Genomic DNA, 24,946 nt, shown 5'->3' with positions numbered 1-24,946 from the left:
TAATATGAGATCTCCTTCAAACAGTCTAATAAGCTTTCACAATCTTTCTGTCATGATGTTTATCTAATATCTCTTTTTATGAATGTGTTGGCTGTCACCAGTTACCACAGTTTGACATCTTTGACTGTAGTAATGGTAACTGTTGCAATTCAATTTAATTAAAAAAAAACCTTTATTGTCTATCCCACAGGGATAGAACATTTCTTTGACGAAAAGGCTCACTAAAACAATACATACATCACATTAAAAATACATACATTTCACAACTATAACAACTATATTATTTCTGGTGGAAAATATCACCATAACACATTTTTGTAAGCGAACTTTAGGGTCTAAGTACCAAGTAAAAGCTTATGGACAAACATAAAGGGTGAGTAAATAATTCAATAAATTAGATATTCTGGCCTGGGGATAATTCTCCACATGTAAATGAACACGCTTGACTCCACCCTCTCATGTAAATACCACGCTTGACTCCACCCTCTCTGGCACGTGAGCATTTGAATAAACTTTATTTACAACCACAACTGGAACAACCATCTTTTCAAAACAAGATATTATCAAAACACGGTAGGTATTTATGATTACATTATAAAATGCAAACGACGTCTACATTTATTGAATAATGTTACATTAGATATACAGAAGCGTATACGAATGCTAAAAAAATAAGCTAGTAGCTTCGGACTGTTAATCCTGCATTAGAAAACAAGCTACAGTATGCTACAAATGAACCAACCCCCTCTCTGCTCTGAAGAAATAAACATACAGAATGTTAGGGATGTTTGTATACTAACAGTTTCACATCCTATTTTATCGATTAACAGCGAGTGTATGCTATAACGGTGCTGGGGTTGGCTAGCCTTGTTTTGGTCAGTACTGCAGCCTCTATCAGAATCAGAATGAGCTTTATTGCCAAGTATGCTTCCACATACAAGGAATTTTTCTTGGTGACAGAAGCTTCCAGTGCACAAACAATACAACAACAAGACATAAATAATAATAAATAGAATATAAAAATAAAAAGCTAATAGGAATAGAAGTATATATAGAAATACACAATAAGACAAAAATATATATATAGTATGTACAAATACAAATCTGTTATATACAGTGCAAGGGAATTTAATGCAGAAGAGATAGGATATGTTAAATAACATCATTGACTAAGCTGCGTATTGTACATAGTTATTGCTCAATGGGGCAGTTTTAACTGTTCATGAGATGGATAGCCTGAGGGAAAAACTGTTCCAGTGCCTGATGGTTCTGGTGTTCAGTGCTCTGGAGCATTGGCCAGAAGGCAACAGTTCAAAAAGGTAGTGAGCTGGGTGAGTGGGGTCCAGAGTGATTTTACCAGCCCTTTTCCTCACTCTGGAAGTGTATAGTTCTTGAAGGGAGTTCTTGTGTTGCTCAGATTGACATTACACGTTCATTTGCCGACCATGTGAGATGATGAAATGTTCTCGAAGATTAACGGCTGTTTCAGACGTGCAGGGTTTAATTTGTTTTGAAAGTGTGCTAGGTTTGTTGGAGATTAAGGTGCATTCGAGTTAACAGTTGCTTTAAATGCTGTGATTTACTCTGAATGTGTGTTTTAGTTTAAAAATCAGCAAATACCTGCATATCTGTATGAACAATCTCATTCTGCAGAACGTGTTATGGGATTCCAACTTGAGTTGGGTTATTAACAACGTAATTGTCATGAAATAACTGTTATAATACTATTTTAATAATAATCATCAATACTGCATAGTTTCAGAAAATAACATTCTTAAAGGGGAATATTTGCCCCCTGAAATGGTTTTTCTGGGGCATTTTCTACTTTCTACTTAATTTTAATCATTTAAATAAAATAATTTCCCAATCTGAATAATTATTTATGTTATCTGTAAGTTTAAACACACTAATCAATGTTAAATACAACAATAGCTAAAAATAATGCACAAGATATAATACAATAAAACACTGCTGAAAAAATAATTTAGTTGACCAGTCCCTACGTTAGATTATTTACAGCTCTCTACTGTCTACCGATTATAGTGTTTTCTTAGTGTTTTTAGAGCTTATTTCATTTTTGCACAGAGCCCTGGTTAATTTTTGACCTTGGATAGTATTGCAGCTATGGTTACAGGTTCATACTGGGGCACAGAATTATCCAACACAAAGCTTTTATATGCAATTGCTCACATTATGTTTGACACACCACTGTTGCAGGCCTAGAAAGTAGGCATCTGAGCTGCATTTTTTTAGATGAGTTACAATTTGTTGAATCAGATCTTTCACATTTTCCACTAATATAAATCTCTTTCTAAATATCCCAGGGACAACGCTTTATTCTGCATGGGAGCTAATCAAAAGGGGTTGACTCAGTTTGTGGAACAAGCTCAACAGTTATTCATAGCTTCTGTGTCAAATTACCGATTCTGAGCAACAGATGGCATCAGAGGATATGGAAGGCTTGTGCCCCTTGCCAGAGGTGACAGACATCAAGGTAGAGCCACCAGTCAGCATGGGCTCAGTGGAGGACAATTCACAGAACACCATGGGAATAAAGTTTATTTTACCCAATCGCTTTGACATGAATGTGTGCTCACGGTTTGTGAAGTCATTAAATGAAGAAGACAGTAAAAACATCCAGGACCAGGTGAACTCTGATTTGGAGGTAGCCTCAGTGTTATTTAAAGGTAAAGCAAATGAATGAAGCAAAAATTAATTGTCGTCTTATCTTTCTCTGTGAGTTTACTGTAGGTTGTTAGAAAGGTTTATGTCTTGTTTCTGTCTTTTCTCTGTCAACAGCGGAGTGCAATATCCAGACATCTCCCTCACCTGGTATTCAGGTCAGGCATGTGTACACACCATCGACCACCAAACATTTCTCTCCGATAAAACAGTCCACCACGCTCACCAACAAACACCGTGGCAATGAGGTCTCATCCACACCGTTGCTTGTTCACTGTAAGTATCCTCATATTTCTTTTTCTCAGTAATACTGTCATCCACATTCTCCAAAAAAATCCTCAGATATTTGTCAGCCCACTCTTTTTTTATTAACAATTTTTATTCCATACAACAACTTAAATAAACATAACAGAAAATGTGGAATCAAATTATATAAAATTATATAACCTGTCTGCCTATCATAACACTGGCCAGGACCCAATTCTTTATGTACTTATCCCCTATATTAATGACTGCCCCATCGGCTAAAATACAGAGTCTGGGGCAAAATGAAATTTGAGTGCCCATTACGGCACACATAAAACTCAGAACCCTCAACCAAAATTCTTGGATCTTAACACACCACGAAAAAACATGGGTTGTGTCCCCATCTTCTGATTGCCATTGCCAGCAGGTGGGTGTGTCTTTAAGACCAAGCCTATACAATCTAGAGGGGTCCAATAGAATCGATGTAAAATCTTAAATTGCATAAGGCGCCCCTTTGCATCTCTAGATACGGACTTGACATTTTTTAGAATCCTAGCCCACACTCCCTCCTCCAATACCAAGTTTAAATCTTTCTCCCATAATCTCTTGAGGGAAGCTGGAACTCCGTCCCCCAGACTAAGAATTAGCAGGGAGTAATACACTGATGCCTCATGACCTTTTCCAAAAGCAGTAATCACTCCCAGAGTATCTGCCGCTTTAGGGGGGTGTATGCTACTCCCAAAAATAGAACAGAGCAGGTGGCACAGCTGTAAATACATAAAGAACTGAGACCTGGGAATCCCAAAATGTTGAACCATATTTTCAAAGGATCTCAACACTCCACTCTCATATAGGTCACCGAGTGTATTAACCTCCCTCACAATCCACTCTGTCCAGCAGAAAGGGGACTTATTGATACATAATCTTGGGTTCAGCCATATGCTCGAAGCTACATTTAAATAAATGTCCGAATTAAACACTCTGGACACTTTTGTCCATACTGAGTGCAAATGCGAGATAACGGGGTGTAATTAAACTTCCCCGGTTAGTTTGATAGAAAGGCTTTGTAATGGCGAAATAGGGGCAAGAACTTCCTGTTCAATACAAAACCAGGGAGGGGCTCTCTCAGGTGGGAGCGACCAATGAGCCAAATGCCTGAGAATGAATGCATAATAATAAAACTCAGCTGCAAAGCCATCTGGCCCCGGAGCCTTCCCTGTAGGCAAGGCCTTAGTTTCCCATGCCAAACTCCTCCAAGGTTATCTCAGAATCAAGAGAATTTTTTTTGCTCAGCCGTCAGTTTAGGAAGTTCTAATGGTTCCACAAAGTTTCTAATATCCTAATCAGTAGACGAAGACTTGGAACTATAGAGATCAAGATAGAATTCTTTAAAAGCATTATTAATATCAATGGCTGAGGTAAATATTTCACCCCCAGCAGATTTCACTGAGGGAATGGTAGAAAAAGACTCTCTCTGTTTTATATATCTAGCCAGAAGTGTTCCTGCCTTGTCCCCCGACTCAAATAGCCAAAACTCCACCTTTATGACAAAATAGTATTATATCTTTATTTCAGTCAGGTCAATTCTCTGAGACCATTAGATGGCATTCGGCACTTCAGCTCTGCCTCGGCGCTTTTAATATTCCCTTCCAATTCTACGAGTTCTTGTGCTTTGGATTTTTTTAGGGAATGCGGCATACTGTATGATCCAGCCTCTAAGAACTGCCTTAAATGCCTCCCAAGCCACGCCCACAGAGGATACTGAGGACCAGTTGGTCTCCATATAGACATTGATTTAAGCCTTTAACATTTGTTGGAATTCAGGATTTTGCAAAAGGGACACATTAAAACCCACTCTTTCAAAGAGTAACCATGAATAGCTCAAGGGTAAACAACAACTACAAATATATATAAAAAATAAAATTACAGACGGAGATGCTAAGAATATGATGTCATCCTCACCCTTATTTTATTTTTTTAGCACTGTCTATACACCAGTTGGCAGCACAAGGAGAGATGGTGTTCTTAGCAAGTCGAATAGAACAAGGTTAGTTGTTTATGTAAATTTGGTTTGAAAGCACAACAGAAGTTTCTGTTCACAGCTAACACAACTCTTAACTCTTAGGTCTATCATGTCTAAAATTATGCTAAATGGGGAGCAGTTGTGGTATATGATTGAAAGATCGATATCTTCCTGTTTCACTTTCAATTAGAAACAGTGATAAACCTGCAGGATGAAGAGGGATTCACCCCATTAATGTGGGCAGCAGCTCATGGCCAGATTGCCGTGGTGGAGTTTCTTTTACAGAGTGTGAGTACAACTACATATACGTACACATTCACAACATCAATTCTTCAGTGTTGTCTGTGCAACCCTTCACGGAGATTGCTGCAGCATTATTCGAATAAGTTACTACTTTAATGCTTGCCAGTCTATTATTGTTGTATCATAATGTTTTTATTTCCCCAGCCCTAAAAGTCAGTGACAAGGCAAAGTCAAGTTTATTTATAAAGCACTTTAACAACAACAACATCGACCAAAGTGTTGTACAATTAAGATCAGATTAAACAAGACAAACTTAAAGAGCACCTATTATGGTTTTTCAAATATTACCTTTCATGTAATGTTATATAGCTGTTTGTGAATGTAAAAAAGTCTGCAAAGTTTCAAAAATCAAAGTGCACGAAATACGGAGTTATTGACACCCGATAGAAAGAACCGATTCTGAACAACTGAAACGAGTCGTTAGTAATTCCAGACTTACTTCCTGTACTAACCTACATAATTTGGTAACAAAAAACCCGCCTCTGGTCTGTTTACATGTACAGCCAGTGCACGCTGTTAGCCTCTGCTAACCGGCTAACTCACGTTATTGTCAAACTACATATAAACTTACCACTGAGAAACATCCTGTTCTCATCATGCTTGCGATGGTGGTTCGGGTTGATCTTCCGATGTATCACTATCGGACTCGGGCTCAAATTGGTAAGGTAAAACAGACGTTTTTTCAGACAGAGCTGAAACTCGGATATGGTACTGGGCGTTTCCTTTACGACAAGTGCTGTAAATGGTAGACCAATCACAACAGACTAGGACATCTGGCCAATCAGAGCAGAGTAGGGTCTCTGAAAGGAGGAGTTTAGAATGAATCCTTTAGAACGGATCATTGAACGAGTCGTTTTTGACACTGGGAAAAAAAGGTAATGCTGCAATTTAAATTATGAGCAAATTAAAGTGTTTTTTGACCTTGGATGCATGTAAATCTCTTGTATGAGACCTTTAAAACAAAATTAGGCAAGTTTAAAAATCATAATAGGTGCACTTTAAAAACAATAACTTAATCTGTAAAAACAAAAAGCGGTAAGTCGCTTTACCTGTCGATCAGATTGTCATTTCCTGTCTCAGTAGGTGTTTTTTGGCCAGATTAACCTACAAAGTGGACCACACTTCATGCAGCAGTCTAAAGTCTGGCTCTGAGACCTTAACCCAGTGTTTCCTGGACTGGTATTCTGCGGCTGCACTTCGCCGCTACTGAAAATCTACAGCACCACAGCAAATTAAATATTTTACCCAGCCATGAGCTTTCAGGCTGAATTAAATGTGATGAGATAAAAAGTGTATCATGTAATAATGTCTTTCTATTGCTTTGTCTTTGCTGCACTCAAAACATTCAGCGTGAACTGTGTAAAAAGTATTCACTAAATAAACTGAATCAGAGCAGATTCTGAACTAATACTGCAAGTCTTTACCTTCAGTCTTGTCTGACTCGAAATGAAGCAAACACTGTTTTGTGTACTTAAGTTTCATGAAACTTATTTAAAATTACTCACTGGTTATTCTTAAGACAACATGTTGTAAAATAGACACATCTGAATATCTTTTTTTTTTTATATATATATTAAAGGATGTTTAGACTAGTTTACATTGAATAAACAAAATATTAAAACACAAACTTTAATATTGCATAGCGGTTATGACAAAAAAACAAACAAAAAAAAGCATTCTGTAGGGAACACTGACTTAACCAGTTACAGTTGCAATCGAAATTATTCAACCCCCATGACCAGCAATACATTCTGGTGATGTGAATTAAAACACATCAACTAAAACCTCAATAAACAGTCAAAGTAAGTTTTTAATACACATTTGAGTGATTTTGAGAACAGAGAGTTCAGTTTACCCACATTTTAAAATAAAAAATAACTAATTCTCTCCACAAATGTCATGTCAAAAATATTCAACCCCCAAAGTCAATCATTTGTGGAGCATCCTTTATCCTTAATAACAGCAAATAAATGTTTCAGGTTAAGTGTTCTCAGGCTTAGGACACCTCTCTATTAGTATTTTTACACATTTCTCATGAGCAAAAGCTTCCAGCTCGTTGACATTCTTTGGTTTCTGTGCTGCCACTGCTTCCTTGAAATCCCAACAAAGGTTTGCAATGGGATTTTAATGATGGACTGAAAGGGCCATTTAAGGACATTCCATGACCTATCCCTGAACCAGATTTTGGACAGCTTGGATGTATCTTTGGTGTTATTGTCTTGCTGGAAAGTCCAGTGATCACCGAGCTTCAATTTACACACTGAAGGCATCACATTTTTCATGCCAAAATGGCCTGATACCTGAAAGAATCCATGGTGTCTGTCACATAGTCAGGATAGCAGTTTCCTGCAGCCACAAAACACCCCCATAACAGGACTGACCCTCCTCTATGCTTGACTGTGGGGATGGTGTCGTTCTTGTCATCACCTTGTCATCTTACTCCAGACGTACTGCTGTCCCATGGGTCTAAAACTCATTTTCAGTTTAGTGTCATACGTCAACCTTCTTCCAGGACTCCACAGGTCTTTCCTAATTACTTCTTGAATATTCAAGACATTTCCCTTTTTTTTTTTTTTTTTTGCTTTCTTCCACACCTCAGTAAGGTTGCTGTTGTACCATATTTAAAAAAATGTATGAATGGTGCTGCCAACTTTGTCTACTGGAAATTGAAGTGCCTTGGAAATGTACTTTTAGCCATGACCTTTCTTGTGTAATGAAATAATCTCCTCTATTAACTTTTGAGACAGCTTATTTTTAATTGCATTTTTTTGCATAGAAATGCGTTTTTACAACGCTAAACTTACATTTAAAACTTAAATAAGTGCCATTGCAGATTGATGACTTAATTTTGTTTTAAAACCATTACTTGTGTAGCCTTACATATTTAAGAAACAGCTACATGCAATAGGGGTTGAATAATTATGACATGGCTGTATTTTTTAAAAAATCCTGCTTTTTAGAAATATTAGGTTATATATTCATACTATGACTTTTAATGTGTCACTCAACTGATATAGATGTAAAGTTTAACAATTCTGGGTCATCAGAAAAGCTTACCTTTGTAAATCCTTACTGTCTTGGGGGGGTTGAATAATTTCGATTGCAACTGTATACATATAATGCAACTACATAATACCTAAAAAATTATGTACCTGGCACAAAAGTACAATTTTACTGACAAATCTCCAGATACTCACACTCCCTTAATTTCAGGGTGCAGATCCTCATCTTTTGGCCAAGGGGAGGGAGAGTGCATTGTCACTGGCCTGCAGTAAAGGGTACACAGATATTGTTAGAATGCTTATCGACTGCGGAGTTGACGTCAATGAATATGACTGGGTAAGTGATTGACATTTCTGATTTGTCTAACAGCCTATTTAAATTTGAGATGTGTTACTGCCAATCACGTGTCTGTTATTCTAGTGATATTTTATGCTGGTTAAAAAAAATAAATTTTAAATTTTGTATGAAGATTCTGTTTTTGTCTTTTTTTGGGGGGTTATTGATCACTGGCCAGATCAATTCAAATGAGTTTGCAGATTTTGTTGTACTGTCATGTGGTAACTTTTACATATACTGTCAAAAGGTTGATTTGAGTGCTGTATAAGGCAGTGCCTGCTTATCTGTTTCCAGAACGGTGGAGCTCCACTACTCTATGCAGTGCATGGCAATCATATTCGTTGTGCAGAAATCCTCTTAGGTAAAATACTTACTTTGAAATAATTTAGTTTTATTATATTGCATTCCAGTACTTTTCTTTGCAAGTCCTCAAATTTGGTTCACTGTAGTGTAATAAATTTAGTTTCTGATCACTCAACAGAGAGTGGCGCTGACCCTACCATGGAATCTGATTCTGGTTTCAATGCTATGGACATGGCTGTGGCGATGGGCCATAGAAACGGTAGCTATAACATGTTTACCATCAACATAAAATAGTGCCTTTAATCCTTTCTAAAGCTATGCCTTGAGTACATAGTACAGACCGTTTTGTAAAGCTGTTTACCAATAAACGATTGTTTTCCAGTCCAACAGGTCTTGGAGGCTCATCTGCTCAAGCTTCTACAAGGTATCAAAGAATGACCATGGATATGAAGTAACAGTGAGAGGAAGAGAAGGAATACAAGGAGATTTGGAAAGAACATTCATTGAGTATTTAATATCAGTGAAAGTTCGATGTGGACATTTTGTTTTGCATGTTCATGAAATTCACAAATTCACCAACCCTGAAAAATGTGTTCATTACAAGGATGCAAAGGCACAGATTAACAAATGCAAAAGTGCTGACATCTGAATTTGAGTGTTGCGAATCTGCTGACATATGTAGAGTTTTGATTCGTCAGTGACGTGTGTTTTGGGTTTATGCCACAAAGAATTTTACCTAGTATCATTACATAGATACTTATTGCAAAATGAAGCTGTTTCACATTAAACTAGAGTGGAATAATGAATGGCTCATAAAACTGTCTAGTTTTGGGCACTTTAGAATGAATAAGGTGGAAAAATGACTGAACATGGTCAAAAGATGGTTAGTAGTCATATAACTTGCATCATCCAAGTACTAATTCAACAGTTGTCAAGATGACACTTGTGATAGATTTTTTTTTTCTTTTCTGGATTGCCCTCTTTTAAATTGTAATTTGGTGCTACAACACTGCAAATAAACATTATTAAGTGTATTTAAACTGAAGGTAGTGTTTATGTCATTAATAATTAGACAGCTTAAGGACATTTTCAGAAGGACAGAAACATACAACCACAAGTCATTGCTGCCTTCAAAGTTAGCCTGTCTAACAACACACTTTATAGCTAGTAATTCTTTGCATTTCTAAGAAATGTATTTCTAAAATTTTTCCATGTACCATTTCTGACCTGCCAGACAATTAAAAATAGTCTTAAATGTAGGCGAAGATGATCTGTTTCAAGTTAAAAGCATGGTGTGAACCGAGCACCAATAAAAAAAAAGACCCCAAAAAAAGTGTTTAATAAGCTTTTCGTCAATAACAAATGTTTATTTCCAGATATTGGCTGCAAACAAGTGAGCCTTATTAACAGGGAAGGTGGAGGCAAAGATGCCTCTTGGACCACACAAGCAAACAAACACACTGTGCATGAAGCTGTGTGGTACAAACAATCTCACTCTCTCAGCCTGGACACAAAAGGGTCACAGCAGTGCACAAGATTCAGGGGATGCGATATATTTATAAAAGAGAAAGAAAAAAAAAAAAGTCCCATATGTTTCCGCCAAGACCGGAGATTTCAGCCGCCTTTCCTTCCCATCAAGTTAATTTGCCTCGTTCTTTGAAGCCTCATCGAAATTCTCAACAAGATCTGCAAAGAGAGGAAACGAGCATTCAATGAAACAATATCATCAGGTCAACATCATATAGACAATGACAATTCAAAGGGTCTATGAAGGCTGAAAACGTGGGAACGCCACGGTTTAGGAAAATCTATGGAAAGGCTGACCATCTAATCAGTGCGAGAGTGACAGGAACTAAATCTCATCTTTGTGAAACAACCTGCGAGTGTTTATAGAAACATGATATGGGGTAAGGTAATTTCTATGCTTCTCTCTCTGTTTCTCTGCTGAAATCACTCTGTGTGTGTGATTTCCACAGTGAACATAAATGAGCACTGGGAGACTGAAAAGTCCACAGCTGTAAAAATGGAACCACAGAGGATCAAAAGCAGGTTTCCTTTTATGAGATGAAATCTGATAAATGGGACATCAACTATTCTGCTCCAGGGCGTCAAGAGTGGAAATCACTAACAGAAGGCTGGAGTTTGATTGTTTTCAGAGGGGACAGAAAAGGTTGAATCTTAGTTATGGCCACAGTGGGGCAAGCTGTTAACCCTTTGTCATCATGTGGCCAAGCTCATTTTGTAGTGTCGGAGATGTAATCATACTTCACTTTTGCGAGACTTGAGTTACTTACTAGAGTTTGCCCAGGGAGAAGTGGGGAACTGTAATAGCAACCTTATGTGTTGCGCTCCCCCCCCTTCAAAAAGAAAAGCAAACCAAGCTTTCAGTACTCATAAACAGTAGAAGATTTTAAACTAGTCCATGATGGCACTGCAAGAGCCAAAACGACCTGCATAAACCTTCCTTTTTTTGGCCATTACCACACTGCAAACTGAGTCACTGTGCAAATGTAAGCAGGCGTGCTTTGCTTACATTACCACATAGACATAAACCCATATGGTAATCGTTGTGGAGCTCTACAACCAAGACGGCATGTAAAATACATAATACACAACAAGCTATTAAAAAAGATACATGCAAGCGAATAAGCATACTGACCTGGAACTTCATCATCATCTTCCTCTCCACCAGCTACGGGTGCATCTCCATCACCAGCTGAAACAATGGGTGAAGATTTACTGTCAACACGGCTTAAAATTATGTACTCACACTAGCACTGGGCGATTAATCGAATTTTATTTTCAATTACAATTTTGGCTTCCAAAGATTATGAAAATAAGATAATCGAGATAAAACGATTGTGCCGCATTCAGTTTCACAATGAAACACCCTGGCGTTATATCTTTAAAGCATCCTTTATTAAAGTTCAAATAATAAGGAAGCAGGTTATGAAAAACTCAGAAACTGGCATTTCTCAGGAGGCCTGGGTAGCACAGCAATTAAAGACGCTGACTACCACACCTGAAGTCGCAAGTTCAAATCCAGGGCGTGCTGAGTGACTCCAGTCAGGCTTCCTAAGCAACCAATTGGCCCGGTTGCTAGGGTGGGTAGAGTCACGTTGGGTTAACCTCTTCGTGGTCGCTATAATGTGGTTCTCGCTCTCGGTGGGGCATGTGGCGAGATGTGCATGAAGCCTCCACATGTGCTAGATCTCTGTGGTAACGCACTCAACAAGCCACGTGATAAGATGCGCGGATTGACGGTCTCAGACTCAGAGACAATTGATATTTGTCCTTCGCCACCTGGACTGAGGCGAGTCACTACGCCACCACGAGGACCTAGAACGCATTGGGAATTGGGCATGCCAAATTGAAAATGTGGATCATATAAGAAAACAAGACAGCGTTTAGGTCTACTCGGGAAATTAAGAAATTTTAGTATTGATAGGAGGGTTCTAACCATTGTTTACAGATCGACGATTGAAAGTATTTTAACATATAACATTGTTTCGTGGTATGGCAATTTAACAATGAGACAGAAAAATAAATATGAGTAATTAATGAAGCAAATAAGATCACAGGCCAGAAACATAGTACATTGCAAGAGCTGTTTTCATACTTTATGGAAAAAAAGGCAATTGCAGTATATTCAGACCAGACCCATCCCCTCCATTCGGGGCGCAGGCTGCGTATACCGCTGGCTAAAAAGAACATATATTACAGATAATTTGTTCCATTGGCGGTGACTGTTTTAAACCAAATTCTTAACTGAGGTACTATATATTTATATGGGTAGGTGTGTGTGTATGCATATGTGAGTATATATGTGCGTGTGTATATATATGTATATATATTGTATTGTATTCACTAGTTTTATGTATGTTTTTTTATTATGTGGTATGTAAGTGGATGTACAGTATTGTCTGATAAGATGCATTTTTTATGCAGTGTCAAAGATGAATTTCTGTCCAGGAAATCTGAACAGACAATAAAGTCAAAACAAATTGGGGAGAAAAAGGGGAGAAAAAAAGAAACTGGCATTTCTCTGTGCGGTCAGCACTGCATCTATCAGTTGTGTGAAGTGACCGGGGACGAGATTAAATCTTCTCCCGTCTGATGCACACACTGGCACGGGGACGCTAGTCACTCACACGCATTTGCTGCAGCTAGATTATGACGTGATGGCTTGCAACGTAGTGAATCATAATATGTGTCACGTTCACTTTGTGTATCTTATGAAGAAAATCGGTGATACGCAGCTCTGTTAAGAAGAGAATGTTTTTTGTTTTTTTTTGTGAGTTAAAGATAGATCGAAGTGAACATAAAGGTGAGTGTAGTCTTAGCCCATTATACACTGGAACAAAAGTTTTTGATTAGTCTTTTTTTGGCTTGTTTAACAAAATAATATCTAAAACAACATACATTTACTTTAGGAGCTATACTGCAGAAGAAGAAATTGTTATCAGAGAATGTTGAATACAATATTTAATCAGGGCTCGACATTAACGCTTGTTCGGGACAAGTGGATTTTTGAAGGGGCAAGTGAAAAAGAATTTTACTTGCCCGACCGGATAAGCAACTGATTAAAATGTCAATAGCGAAAAAATAACCAGCTATATTTGTGATAGGCTAGGCCTATGTCACTTATTAGAAAGTTTGTTTCTTATTCTGCTGTTGAAAGTAATCCAAAGCATGTAATTGTATAATTTGCTAGCCATCTAGTAAAAGCTGCACCCTGTTTGACTGACAGGTGGCATAGGCTGTGTGTGCGAGATGAACATGCATGTGTTCCGAAAATGCTCATGCGTACCTGAACGGTCAAATACATTTCAAAATTCCGCCAAAATGCTCGTCTTTGTGAGGTATTCATGTAAACACAATGAGTTATGTCTACAGTGAACGTAAACAGCGGAGAAAAAAGGTCACTGCTCTTGACTGGGTAACTTTAGTAGCTTTAAAAAAGTATTAATGTATTATAATCATACAGTGAAGAGCAGTAGTAGTTTTATGTTGCATTTCATTCTGAATGTTTACTTGAATCCTTGATAACCTACTGCTGTTAAAACTTTTAAAGCTGTTAAAAAAAAGAATTTCCTTAATTTGTCTTTTTTTCTATTATTTTTAATCTATTTCTATACATTGCTTTTTTTAATGTTATTTTGTTTACTAGTCTTGAATAATTAAGAACTTGAAACCATTCTTCTATAATTAACATATTAGTTAGTGTTATTTGTTGCGGTTTTGAAGTTGGTATTGAGAATCATCAAATTTCACTACATTTACATTTATGCATTTGGCAGACGCTTTTATCCAAAACAACTTATTACAGGACTCCTACTATAGGAGCAACCCCCTTATTACAGGAGCAACCCCCAGGGCAACCTGGAGTTAAGTGCCTTGCTCAAGGACACAATGGTGGTGGCTGTGGGGATCGAACCGGCAAAACTGATAACCAGTTATGTGCTTTAGCCCACTATACCACCACCACTACCATACCAATTTGAACATGAAAAAATAACAACAAAATAATTATCATATGACAATAGCCTCCTCCCCTACCCAGTGTTCAAGGAAATCCACTGTTAAAACGACAATTTAAAAAAAAAAAAAAATTCAATAAATGCATGATGTTTCCAAAGTCAAAGAGTAATCGTGTTAAATAATCGTGATCTCAATACTGAATCGTGATTATGATTTTTGCCATAATCGATCAGCCCTAACTCCCGCTTATAATTTTAGCCAGTAATTCTAAAGCATTTCATGTAAATTGATTACAAATTCAATATTTCCACTGCATATAAAGATGACAAAATAAAAATTGCAATTATGACGACTAATTGTGTAAATATGGATCCATCAGCTCAGACTTTCAATCCTAAATCCTAACAAAACAAGAAATGGATCGTTCCTTCTAAATTAAAGTACACAAAAATTCAGCAGCCCATATGAGAAAATAAACAGCTCAAACAAGAAACAGTTCACTTTCAATAATGTAGGTGTTTGGAAGAAAAGAGTCAGCCTGTTTCAAGCTGTCAATCAAAGTTACTTAAGTCTTACATTAGGTTCTCAAGGCCTAAGTAACCAACTGTAAGTCTTTTTAAAAACATACTCTCTAGGAACAGACAGACCAGCAGCAGTGACACAACCCCCCCCCCCCTGTACATTACTTACACCTGTTAGCAAGACACACACAACTGTCACTTTGTGGTGCAAGGTATTTCACTATGCCACTTGCTACATACTTTATGCAATAAACACTGGCTTTTACTGAATCACACACCTTGTTTGGGTAGGGCCTCTGCGAGTCTGCGCAGACTAGTCAGGCTGTCAGCGCCAAGCTGGTTGAGGATAGAGGGCAGCATCTCTGTCAGCTGCTTGGTCTCTGCGTGGCCTGTGATGGTGAAGGTATTAGCTGCCAGTGAGGCTTGTACTTTAGGATTGTTGAAGTGAATCACTGTGCCCTGGTTTGTGAACATATTCACCTGCAAGGCAACAGCGTAAAACATTGGAGCAAACTTTAGTTGAAAGGCCAGAAAATGCATGCAAACGAGATTTCAGTTATTTGTCCACCTGCATTCAGCCGAACAAGACAATACCTCCTCAATGCCAGAGATGTTGTTTACTCCCAGCTTTTTCAGTGAAAATTGGAGCTTCTTGTCATCTGCAGTGGCTGTTCTGTGGACCACCTTTTTCTTTCTGCGGGCGGTACCCTAGCGAAAAATTTAAAAAGCCATCAGTACACCTGAGAGGAACTTATGTTGAGTTGCATACAACTGTCAAGTAAATATACTTAAGCCTCCCCATAGTTTAAGCATAGTGTCTCCCTTACCTTTCCACCGATGCGGACTTGTGCCTGCATCTTGGCTAATTTCTCCTGGTTCATTATAGTTTCTTTCATCTGTAAGACACACAGAATGATGTCAAGGATATTGTGTAGGGTTGGATGGAGTTAAAAGTCAAAATTATTTTAAGGGGTGCGGTCTGAATGACACATACAGAGGATAAACTTCTCAATAGTCCTCGAGAAAACTTCTAAACGCACGTAGCGCACCCAAAACATGGAGGTTAAACTGAGGGCTCTGCTCAATTTCAGCGAACAAGTTTATCAACGACAGCTTTATATAAAAAGCAGCGGTCAATAAAGAAGTTCTCAGGGCCCAGTTAGCAAACATATCAGAGCTGCTTTTTCATGCCTGCTAAGCTAGATGAACAAGAGCGACCACTTGACTTAAATTAAATCATCCCCGCTACATTACGGTTGCAGGTCGACGCTCTCACCCAACGACTGAAAGTTTCAAACTCAAAACAATGCGACGGTTTTGTCTCCAAATAAACCGAGAAATCCGAATTGATAAAACGGAAAAGCTAGGGGGAAAATACGCAAAGTCCTTCATCAAGGAACGATATTAACATTAGGTGTGTAAAAATGAAATGTAACAATATTAGGTCAATCGGTCGCGTCTGAAGACTCGTGGTGTTTCTTAAGTGTTAGAGTCTCGTGCGCTCTCAGGCCTGTCTCTCAAGGCAGGGCCGAGTCTCGCTCGAAACGATTCCAACACCTTTCCACGGGTCTTTCCAATAAAACAGCAGCCGCTTTCGGTAAACAAGGTTCTTATTTACCTTGAGCCTCGGAACCAGGAGTGGTTGTGCAGGAAATAGAGTATATTTTAGAGCTCCTCACTGACCTGCACGCTAGCAGCAAACACACGCGGAGAGCAAGATGGAAGCGAGAGAGGAGGACGGAAGTGACGAAGGGACTGAAATGCGACGCAGTGGGCTGGAACCTGAATCCCTTTGCCTGTCCCTCTGCTCTCTGGGTCAAAAACAGAGTTCGGCCAGAATTGTAGGATCTGTTTTGTACAACGATGCTGTAATGTTATAAGTTAGAGGTGAGTATACATTACATCATAGCCTACTAACAAGAAATAATGACACCCCATTATTATAGCCAATTAATGGTTATGAAAACCTGTCGTAGGCCCTATAGTGGGATGCTTACATGTGTAATCCAAAAAAGAAAATAATGTTGTGAGGTAAAACGGGTTGATTTAGTTTCAGTTTCTCATATGAATAATATGCATGTTTATATAACATCTGTTAGTAGTTCATTTTAAATGGTGGAACATCACACTAATCTATGCAGTGTAGGCTATTTATAGCTATAACACTTATTACACACTTCAAAAGATAATTCCGGCAAAATACTAAACGATAGGCCTATTGCTCTTGGTCTCACCTTTTGATCTGTGCAATTCTTCAAAACGTGGTGACTGATAATAATAGCAATTATTATTAGGCTATACTCTTAATTTAAGGATACCATACGTAGGCGTATCAACAGCTATAGATACAAATCACGTCGTATATTTTAGCGATCAGGGGCAAAGGTGTGATCTCTTTGACCATATAATTAGATACAGAATGAGGGTTGATTCTGCATCACCAACCTCAATTCAATTACATATCTTACTCAGCAATAGTCTAAATAAATAAATAATCATCATAAAAATAATAATAAAGTTGATCAAACATTTTTTAAGAGCTTTTGGCAGGCCTTTTAATATTTTTAAGTCATTAATTATTATTTATTTATTTATTTATTTATTTTGGCCCATGCAAAGCCCTATACACTAAAGAAATGATGGAAAATGAAAAGTTCTGGATTTAAGAAATGTATTTAAAAAGAAGTCACAAAAAACTAAAAGACTCGTGAAACGTGGCAGAATTGGCGACGCTTTTTCACGTGGATGTAAATGTAATTTGTGAACGTAACTAAATATGTGACCGAGTGCGGAGGAATATTTTAAAATAACACATTTCTTTTGCACTTGAAAGGTTAGAACACAATACATACAGCACACGGCGCCGGCGTTATGCCACAGCCAATAGGAACATCAGTCATTGTGACGTTCTGAATTGTGCGAATCCTCCCTATGAATATTGTGCAACAATCAGACATTGATAAAGTAGCCATATTAGTATTTGTTTAATATAGGCCTCATTTTAAAAAACTGTAATTTATTTTCAATCATAGTTAAATAAACCATATGTTCGTTCCATTATAAGTTCATGTCTTGGTTCAGGGTTAAGCAAGAGGCAAGTTAAAGTTTTATTTCCGGAAAAGCACATTATTTGACCGATCTTTAATATTTCATTTGTGTAGCTTCTTCTAAATTTCGTGTTTATTTGTATATCAGGCTAGATTTAATTGTAGGCCTTTATAGAATGTTATAGGCTTCCAACTTTATATTGTTTTCACTGAATAATTCAAGCAACTTATAATTATGGTAGCCTATTGATTGCCGACATTTGACTTCTAACCAAGAATGAAAATATTTGTTTTCCACTTACTTGTATATAGCCTTATTATCTTACATTTAGCATCTTGTAGCCGTGCTATCTTTCATCGTGCAATTTCAGTCACTGACATAACAATATTTTCTTTTCTTTTCTCAGTGAAAAACGAATAAACTGTTGGCCAGGATAACTTGACAAAGACATCCAAAATACTTTAAAAATACCCTGGAAAAATACAACGGATCGGTCATGTTAATTAAAGATTTATTATATAAATACTGTAATAACTTTATAAGTGATTGTATATTGTTACCAAAATAGATGCATTTCAAGATTTAACCACAACTGCATTTAAAGACTTGCTTGCAAAAAGATTAAATCAGATCTTTATTATTATTATTATTATTATTAAGACTATTATTTAATTAATTTATTATTATTTTTATTTATGATAATGCTACGGAACCAAAACTGAGGCGTATCATTAGATGACCAGGGTGAACAAATAAAAAGTTTAAAGTCGCTTAAGAATGATGAAACTGCCGCGAGATGGCACTATTTCAGTCCATAAAATCTGCTGGAAGTAAATATATGTTAAATACACAAGCCTGACCACATGAGTTACCATAAAACGGACATCAAACCGGACCAGATGTTTTTATCATCACACAAAAATAGCCCTTATACCTACGGAATCCTCCAGAACCAACATGAAGCTGTAATAAAGAATGAAAAGATAATTTATTTTGAGAAGTTTGAAAAATCCTTTATTTATGCCGGGTCCACGAGTTTCTATGGGTCAACATTGTGTGTCTTTTGGACAAGAATGTTTTCACCACTCCTTCCACAAGTTGTTTTAGTTTCCAGATTTAAATGTAATTTCTCTAAGTTCAAATGTTTTTTGTTTTTTCTTCTTTTAATTGACAGAGCGAGAATAACGACTTGACTAAGTATTGTTTGTTTGTGTTTTTCCCGGATAATATATATATATATATTATATATATTTAAATAAATCATAATTATGTATATTACATGAATTTTATATCATTGTTATTATTATTAATATGATTTTTATTAATAATAATAATAATAATAATAAGAAGAAGAAGAAGAGGTATAGGAAGAAGAAGAATTAGAATAATAATGATAATAATAATAGATGCAGTGAAGTTACATTTCATATGACATTAGGCCTATATGCTATATTGTCATATAATGAGATTAATAACTAACAGTATTTAATTTACTAGTTATTTATTCAAATAAATAAAAAAATGAATTAATGAAAATAGTCACCAAAAAATAAGTCTTTTAATTGTTTAATGCAATGATAAGTGCTTTCTGAACAAAAGCAATTAGGTTTCACAGCCGATAGATTTTCTCTATTCATCCTTTGAGAGTTGACTAATAAGATTCGGCTTTAAGATCACAGTCTAACAACAAACGTGAAAAACAAACAGCGGCTATAATCTGTTTACATCCCAAAATTATTTTACATTGGATTATCCGCCAAATAAATAAATAAATAAATACAAATTATCATTTTAATTAAAGTTTTAATTTTTATTTTAATTATCTGATTTTTTTCTGCTTACATTTAATTATTGTAAATTTTGAATTGTCGATATTTGATTGTGTAGTTTTAGGCATAACAAGCTGGGTTTAAAATACTTTTTCATAAATGTATTATTGTCAACTTTATTATTGTCATGTTTATTGTTTTAATTCTGGATTATGTGCACGTTGTCATTATGAAAGTGGTGCCCAAACTGGTCAAAGACGTACACTTTTTTTCTTAATGTGCAGAATCAGAGCAATATATATATATATATATCCTACTTAGTTATTCACAAATATCCTATTCAGTTAACATTTTATAAATGGAAAAAAAAAAATAATATTATAAACGGGGTGATCATCAGCCTACTCGACAAGATACCAATTGAAAATACTGATTATAAATATGTCAATTTTGGCCTCTCAGTGGCACATGCGCATGTGCCCTTCTTTTACGCAAGCTCCGATGCTCTTTCGTGCTCCGCGTGACTGATGCGAGTTAACAGCTGACTTTTTTCCATTACCAATGGCTCGAGGATGATCTAGAGCACTACCATGGCACGCAAACGATGCGCAATGAGGGCAGGCATGGGGCCCATGCGAATTTGTGATAGCATTTCAAAATTCATTATAACCACAATTCCATTCTGTCCAGGAGGCTATGCCAAACATCAGGAATATTGAAAACATGTATTACGGGTTGAATCTTATTGTGCAAAATAAAACAATAGTAGGGGATGGTCCTACCATTTCGTCATGCTTAGGTCGCAGGCTCCTTACATATCCGAGTCAGGCTATTAAAAAGACAGCATTTCACCCAGGACATGAAAAATCCCACCGAAGCATTGGAATAAGCAGAGATGACCACTAATGATAGGGATGAACTTCACAGTTCTTGGGGTTATTATTCGAAGACTGTTTTCTGCCTGATATTTTTTTTTATCTCCTCAATAGCAATGGTGACGCTTTATTGTCATGTGATCAGGGTGCTGGTATAAAGCGCAAGGAAAGGTCCGCCCTCTTTGGAATCCTGGTTTGGCCTTTAGGAGGGTCTCCCCCGATACTCCCACTATAGAACACGCGTGTGGATGTTGCGATCTAGGCGACCTCTTGATTCAGAGTCGATATCAATCCATTAAAAGTCTATGGCACTGGTGACACACTGGCCCGTCCTCTCTGCCACTCGCGTATCTGCTCGACGCGTCTTATGACTTCTCCAGAATCGAGAGCGCAGGTAACACGCAGGCTCAGCACATCCAGCGCTTCTCCGCCGTAGCCCATCAGGCGAGAGAGAGAGCCATGACTTTGAGCTCCGAGATGTCGGATGCGTCTGTGCTCTCGGAGGAGACCGACATCGACGTGGTTGGGGAGGGAGATGATGGTGACGGGCACACACGCTCCTACGTGGACGAGGTGGCTCAGATGCACGACGAGATCCTGCTCAACGGTTCCCTGCCTTGTGTGGATGCCTCCACCGCACGGGACCCCTACAAGCCAGCGACAAAAAACACCCTGGTAAAACCCCCATACTCCTACATCGCACTCATCACCATGGCAATCCTCCAGAGTCCCAAGAAGCGTCTGACGCTCAGCGAGATCTGTGACTTCATCAGTAACAGATTTCCATACTACCGGGAAAAGTTCCCAGCTTGGCAGAACTCTATCCGACACAACTTGTCCTTAAATGACTGTTTCGTCAAGATACCTAGGGAGCCTGGGAACCCAGGTAAAGGCAACTACTGGACACTGGACCCAGAGTCAGCCGACATGTTTGATAACGGGAGTTTTCTACGGCGCCGGAAACGCTTTAAACGCCAGCAAGCGCCGGAACTTCTCCGGGAGCACGGAGGCTTCCTCCCCGCGCCCGCTGTATACGGCTACGGACCTTACGGTTGCGGATACGGTCTACAGCTTCAGTCTTACCACGCGCATTCTGCGCTCCTCGCCTTTCAGCAGCAGCAACAGCAGCCGTCTCCCCCGTCCCGGCATCCACACACCGGAACTCTTATCCCCGCGCCTTCCCTCATGCCAAACACAACGGAGCTCGTCCGCTCGCGCTTCTATCCTCCACTAAGTCCCGGTCTTTCCTCCCCCATACAGACTGCGGTCAAGTCCCCGGTTCACCGTTCTCCTTTCTCCATAGTCAGCATAATTGGGAGCTCTTTAAGCCCTACGAACTCGCACTGTCCCTCACGGACTTCCCCGGTGGTCCCAGTGCTGCCGCCGACCCTCGCGTCTCAGCACTCCCCAAACCCGCCACATCCCCTCCATGGAGTTTTGCATGGACCGACGTCTTTACACGAAACCTACGCCAACAGGATTGTCAGTGGCACGAACGGCTGTTAATTTCTTAACTAAACGTCTAAATGTTTTAAAGCGATACACTCCTATGTTTAAGGTAGGATTATTTTTGTATTGTTTTGTTTCTTTTTTTAAACGCAGCTGAATGGTGAACAGTAACACTTCCGTGCCTATATTCAAGCTGTGAAATATAAAATATATATTTATGTTAACATTTAAGTTTAATCCAATTTCCGCCCCCACGAACTTTTCGTTGTCAATTTGATTGTGGTAATCACTGCATAGGGCGTCTCAGGACAACATTTTTAACAGGATATCAAAATAATTGTCAAATGTCTACAATTATATATTTTATGTGAAAACACAAATGTTTTCTAGTTTGACAATTTTTTTTATTATTTTTTTTTTTTATTATTATTCACTTTGTAAATGAAAATTCACGAGGGTTAAAAATCGAGCGTTTTTTACGTGTACATCTCAACACAATGTACATTCTTTGGTATTGTATACTCGGAGTGTGATATTTTTTACACAGTCTGTTTTTCATTAATAATAAATATTGTTTTACAAAATGAAATGAGTGGAAATTAACTCATTGATAGACAGCTACACAGTCTTCTCCACAGCTTTCAATGATTCTACTATGATTTAGGCCTTCACTTTGCCTTGATCCTTTTAAGTATCCTGAAAATAAATCCAACCACACTGAGAAAAAATACAATAAAAATAAAAATAGTAACCTAAAAATGTGTTTCATGTATTAACTTCTAAATTACATTAGGTTACACAACATTTTTTAAAGGTTAGATCGAATAATAGCTCCTTAAGTTAAAAATAGCAGTTTACACTTTTTAAGTACAGGACATGATAAAAAATGCATACATATAGCCACTTCTCATCTTTAAGTGCCTTAGATTTCACAAAAAGTAGTCTATATGTTTTTAGAGGTGTAGTGGGGTAGCTATAGTCTGTTTTTTTATTTTTTTTTTATTGTAAGAACAATTACAACAACAGTATAATAATAATAATAGCAATAATAATAATATAAGCTATATTCTTTATCATCACATAGAAGATGAGGCGGCAGTTTTGCTGTTACAGAATTTTCCGAGCTTTCGATGGCGTCATGCATTGCTTGAGGAAAAAAAACACAAATGTGTGTGTGAGAAGGCAAGAGAGAGACAGAAAGAGAGGAAGAGGCGCAGCTGAACCTTACAAAGGTTACGATGGAGCTGTTGTGAAATGACAAGCAGTATCACGGAGTAATTTGTCTCAGCCATATACGACAAGCTAAACTCGTGTCAGTTGAAGATTTAAACTCCAGGACGCCCATATAGCCTATCTTTGCCAACTGGATAAATGGATCAAATGTAGGCCTATTGATTCTAATAACGATATTCGATGACTGTCTAGTTGAACTGAGGTCTTTGTGGGAACTGTTGTGTAGTCACCCTTTAAAAGAAAAACGGCAAAGTTTCTGTGCTCTGACACATTTATGAATGTGGATTGCCCATTTATCAATTATCAATGGAAGGGCAAAGTTTAGAGGCTTGGAGTTGCCATCCGAACACTGTAAATCGGGCCTGTGCTTTGAAGGCCAAGAGAGTGAGTGATGTGCTTGATAGCATAACACGATGACACGCTATTTATTTTCTGAAGCTTGGAAGGTAGAGGAATGCCGCTCGGAATTAATCGTTAGAAGAAAGATAAAACAATTTAAGCAATCACACTGTAAACCCGAATAATTTAGCAGAATTTAGAGGTAATCAATTAATTTATGAAGTTAATAAATTCCAAATTTAAGTAAGTGGAACTGTCAGGTTTTGGTTTTTTTCTACTTATCCATGCTCATTGCTCTTAAATTGAAAAATTGAGTAAGCTAACTCAAATATTTTGATAGCACTTGACTTTGAATTTTGAGTAAACCCCCAGATTTTTATTTATTTAATTTTTGCAACACAAATCAGTTATTTCCATCACTTTATTCGCCTAAGTCTGTCTAGTGAATTGCTTGATAATGGAAAAAGCAGAAAAAGTCACTCGTGCTATAGGTCCTCAACCTAACCTCAAGCTCCACTCTTCACTGTAATGGTAACCCCCAAAACTCCAGCATAACAGAAACTCTTCTAAATGGCAATAAAACAAAACATTAAACACTAACAAGTTTTCCCCTTTGCATTCATGTTGCAAAAACACATACAATAATATTTTAACATTTACTTTCCCTAATGAGTCCCATGCAAAGCATGCTGGGAACAAGAAATCCCCAGCCCAATTTGAGTTTACCAAACCAAAAACAATAAAACAGTCCAGGTTACTTAAAAGGTGTCAGTTTCCTGAACTCAAAAGAAAGAAAAAGTTCTAAATACTCATCAAGATTAATTTATTTGAACTAATCTGGATGATAAAATTTTTCCCTGCCCAATACAATTAAATACTGCACTGGGGTCAGATGTAGTCAGCTAACACTGTTGCTAGAATATCAAAATAATAGCAGTTATTACACATATATGGTTTCTTCCTGATATCAAACGAAATGGCTATGTTCTTTCCCACATTTATCTCCGTTATTAGTACCCAGAGACAGCACAGTGTCACCGGGGTGAGAAACGTGGTCTTTCCTTGCCCTCAGGTTGATGATAATCGGCGTGATCTGATCCAGCTGGCCCTGTCCATGGGCGAACACTCTTCTCTTTTGGTCATTGTGAGGGATTCAGTTCATCCAGTAAACTAGAAATCGGCCAGTTTAACAGAGGGCTAAATTCGTATGCCCAGTGTGGAGAAGCTAAGGAGGCCAGTTTGCTGAACTTCAGCCAAGGCCATTGGCAGCCATTATAATTAACTGCTGTTTGGATGCCTACTGCAGAATAATGGTTTGTAATTATAGATAAACTT

General features: G+C 37.7%; 3 protein-coding genes across 5 annotated transcripts; 2 read left to right on the top strand and 1 right to left on the bottom strand.

Annotated features, from left to right (window-relative positions):
- Positions 1 to 457: 457 nt before the first annotated feature.
- LOC127435067 (ankyrin repeat family A protein 2-like) lies at positions 458 to 10,528 on the top strand. Its single transcript, XM_051688226.1, has 9 exons — positions 458 to 573; positions 2,325 to 2,687; positions 2,800 to 2,958; positions 4,910 to 4,975; positions 5,142 to 5,239; positions 8,468 to 8,593; positions 8,888 to 8,954; positions 9,075 to 9,155; positions 9,279 to 10,528. Exons 2-9 carry the CDS (start codon positions 2,438 to 2,440, stop codon positions 9,332 to 9,334), a joined length of 903 nt encoding a protein of 300 aa, XP_051544186.1. The 5' UTR covers positions 458 to 573; positions 2,325 to 2,437; the 3' UTR covers positions 9,335 to 10,528.
- Positions 9,383 to 20,518, bottom strand: btf3 (basic transcription factor 3). 3 transcript variants are annotated; one of them, XM_051688239.1, is made up of 6 exons: positions 20,498 to 20,518; positions 15,726 to 15,794; positions 15,493 to 15,606; positions 15,177 to 15,378; positions 11,556 to 11,612; positions 9,383 to 10,582 (listed from the first exon to the last, which is right to left on the bottom strand). In XM_051688239.1, the coding sequence occupies exons 1-6, from the start codon at positions 20,498 to 20,500 to the stop codon at positions 10,536 to 10,538; spliced, it is 492 nt and encodes a 163-aa protein (XP_051544199.1). In that variant the 5' UTR covers positions 20,501 to 20,518; the 3' UTR covers positions 9,383 to 10,535. The 3 variants fall into 3 exon arrangements, with proteins under 3 accessions (XP_051544199.1, XP_051544208.1, XP_051544215.1); XM_051688248.1 differs by lacking the exon at positions 20,498 to 20,518 and adding an exon at positions 16,582 to 16,666; XM_051688255.1 differs by lacking the exon at positions 20,498 to 20,518 and adding an exon at positions 16,517 to 16,642.
- Positions 20,519 to 20,659: 141 nt separating this feature from the next.
- LOC127435061 (forkhead box protein D1-like) lies at positions 20,660 to 22,755 on the top strand. The gene has a single exon (XM_051688212.1). It carries the CDS (start codon positions 21,050 to 21,052, stop codon positions 22,094 to 22,096), a length of 1,047 nt encoding a protein of 348 aa, XP_051544172.1. The 5' UTR covers positions 20,660 to 21,049; the 3' UTR covers positions 22,097 to 22,755.
- Positions 22,756 to 24,946: the final 2,191 nt, after the last annotated feature.

Source organism: Myxocyprinus asiaticus, chromosome 4, assembly GCF_019703515.2.
Source record: "Myxocyprinus asiaticus isolate MX2 ecotype Aquarium Trade chromosome 4, UBuf_Myxa_2, whole genome shotgun sequence".
In the NCBI taxonomy this organism is placed as follows: Eukaryota; Metazoa; Chordata; class Actinopteri; order Cypriniformes; family Catostomidae; genus Myxocyprinus; species Myxocyprinus asiaticus.
Note: the sequence above shows the minus strand (reverse complement) of the source record. Positions and strands in the feature narration are given on the sequence as shown.

Bases quoted from the DNA above. Each gene is read 5' to 3' on its own strand.
- LOC127435061 (XM_051688212.1), top strand. From the start codon at position 21,050: ATGACTTTGAGCTCCGAGATGTCGGATGCGTCTGTGCTCTCGGAGGAG.
- LOC127435067 (XM_051688226.1), top strand. From the start codon at position 2,438: ATGGCATCAGAGGATATGGAAGGCTTGTGCCCCTTGCCAGAGGTGACA. The intron at 2,959-4,909 runs GTAAGTATCCTC...TTATTTTTTTAG, and splicing joins CACACCGTTGCTTGTTCACT to CACTGTCTATACACCAGTTG. The intron at 9,156-9,278 runs GTAGCTATAACA...ATTGTTTTCCAG, and splicing joins GGCGATGGGCCATAGAAACG to TCCAACAGGTCTTGGAGGCT.
- btf3 (XM_051688239.1), bottom strand. The intron at 11,613-15,176 runs GTGTGTGATTCA...CCATTGTTTCAG, and splicing joins AGAGGCCCTACCCAAACAAG to CTGGTGATGGAGATGCACCC. The intron at 10,583-11,555 runs GTCAGTATGCTT...CTCTCTTTGCAG, and splicing joins AGATGATGATGAAGTTCCAG to ATCTTGTTGAGAATTTCGAT.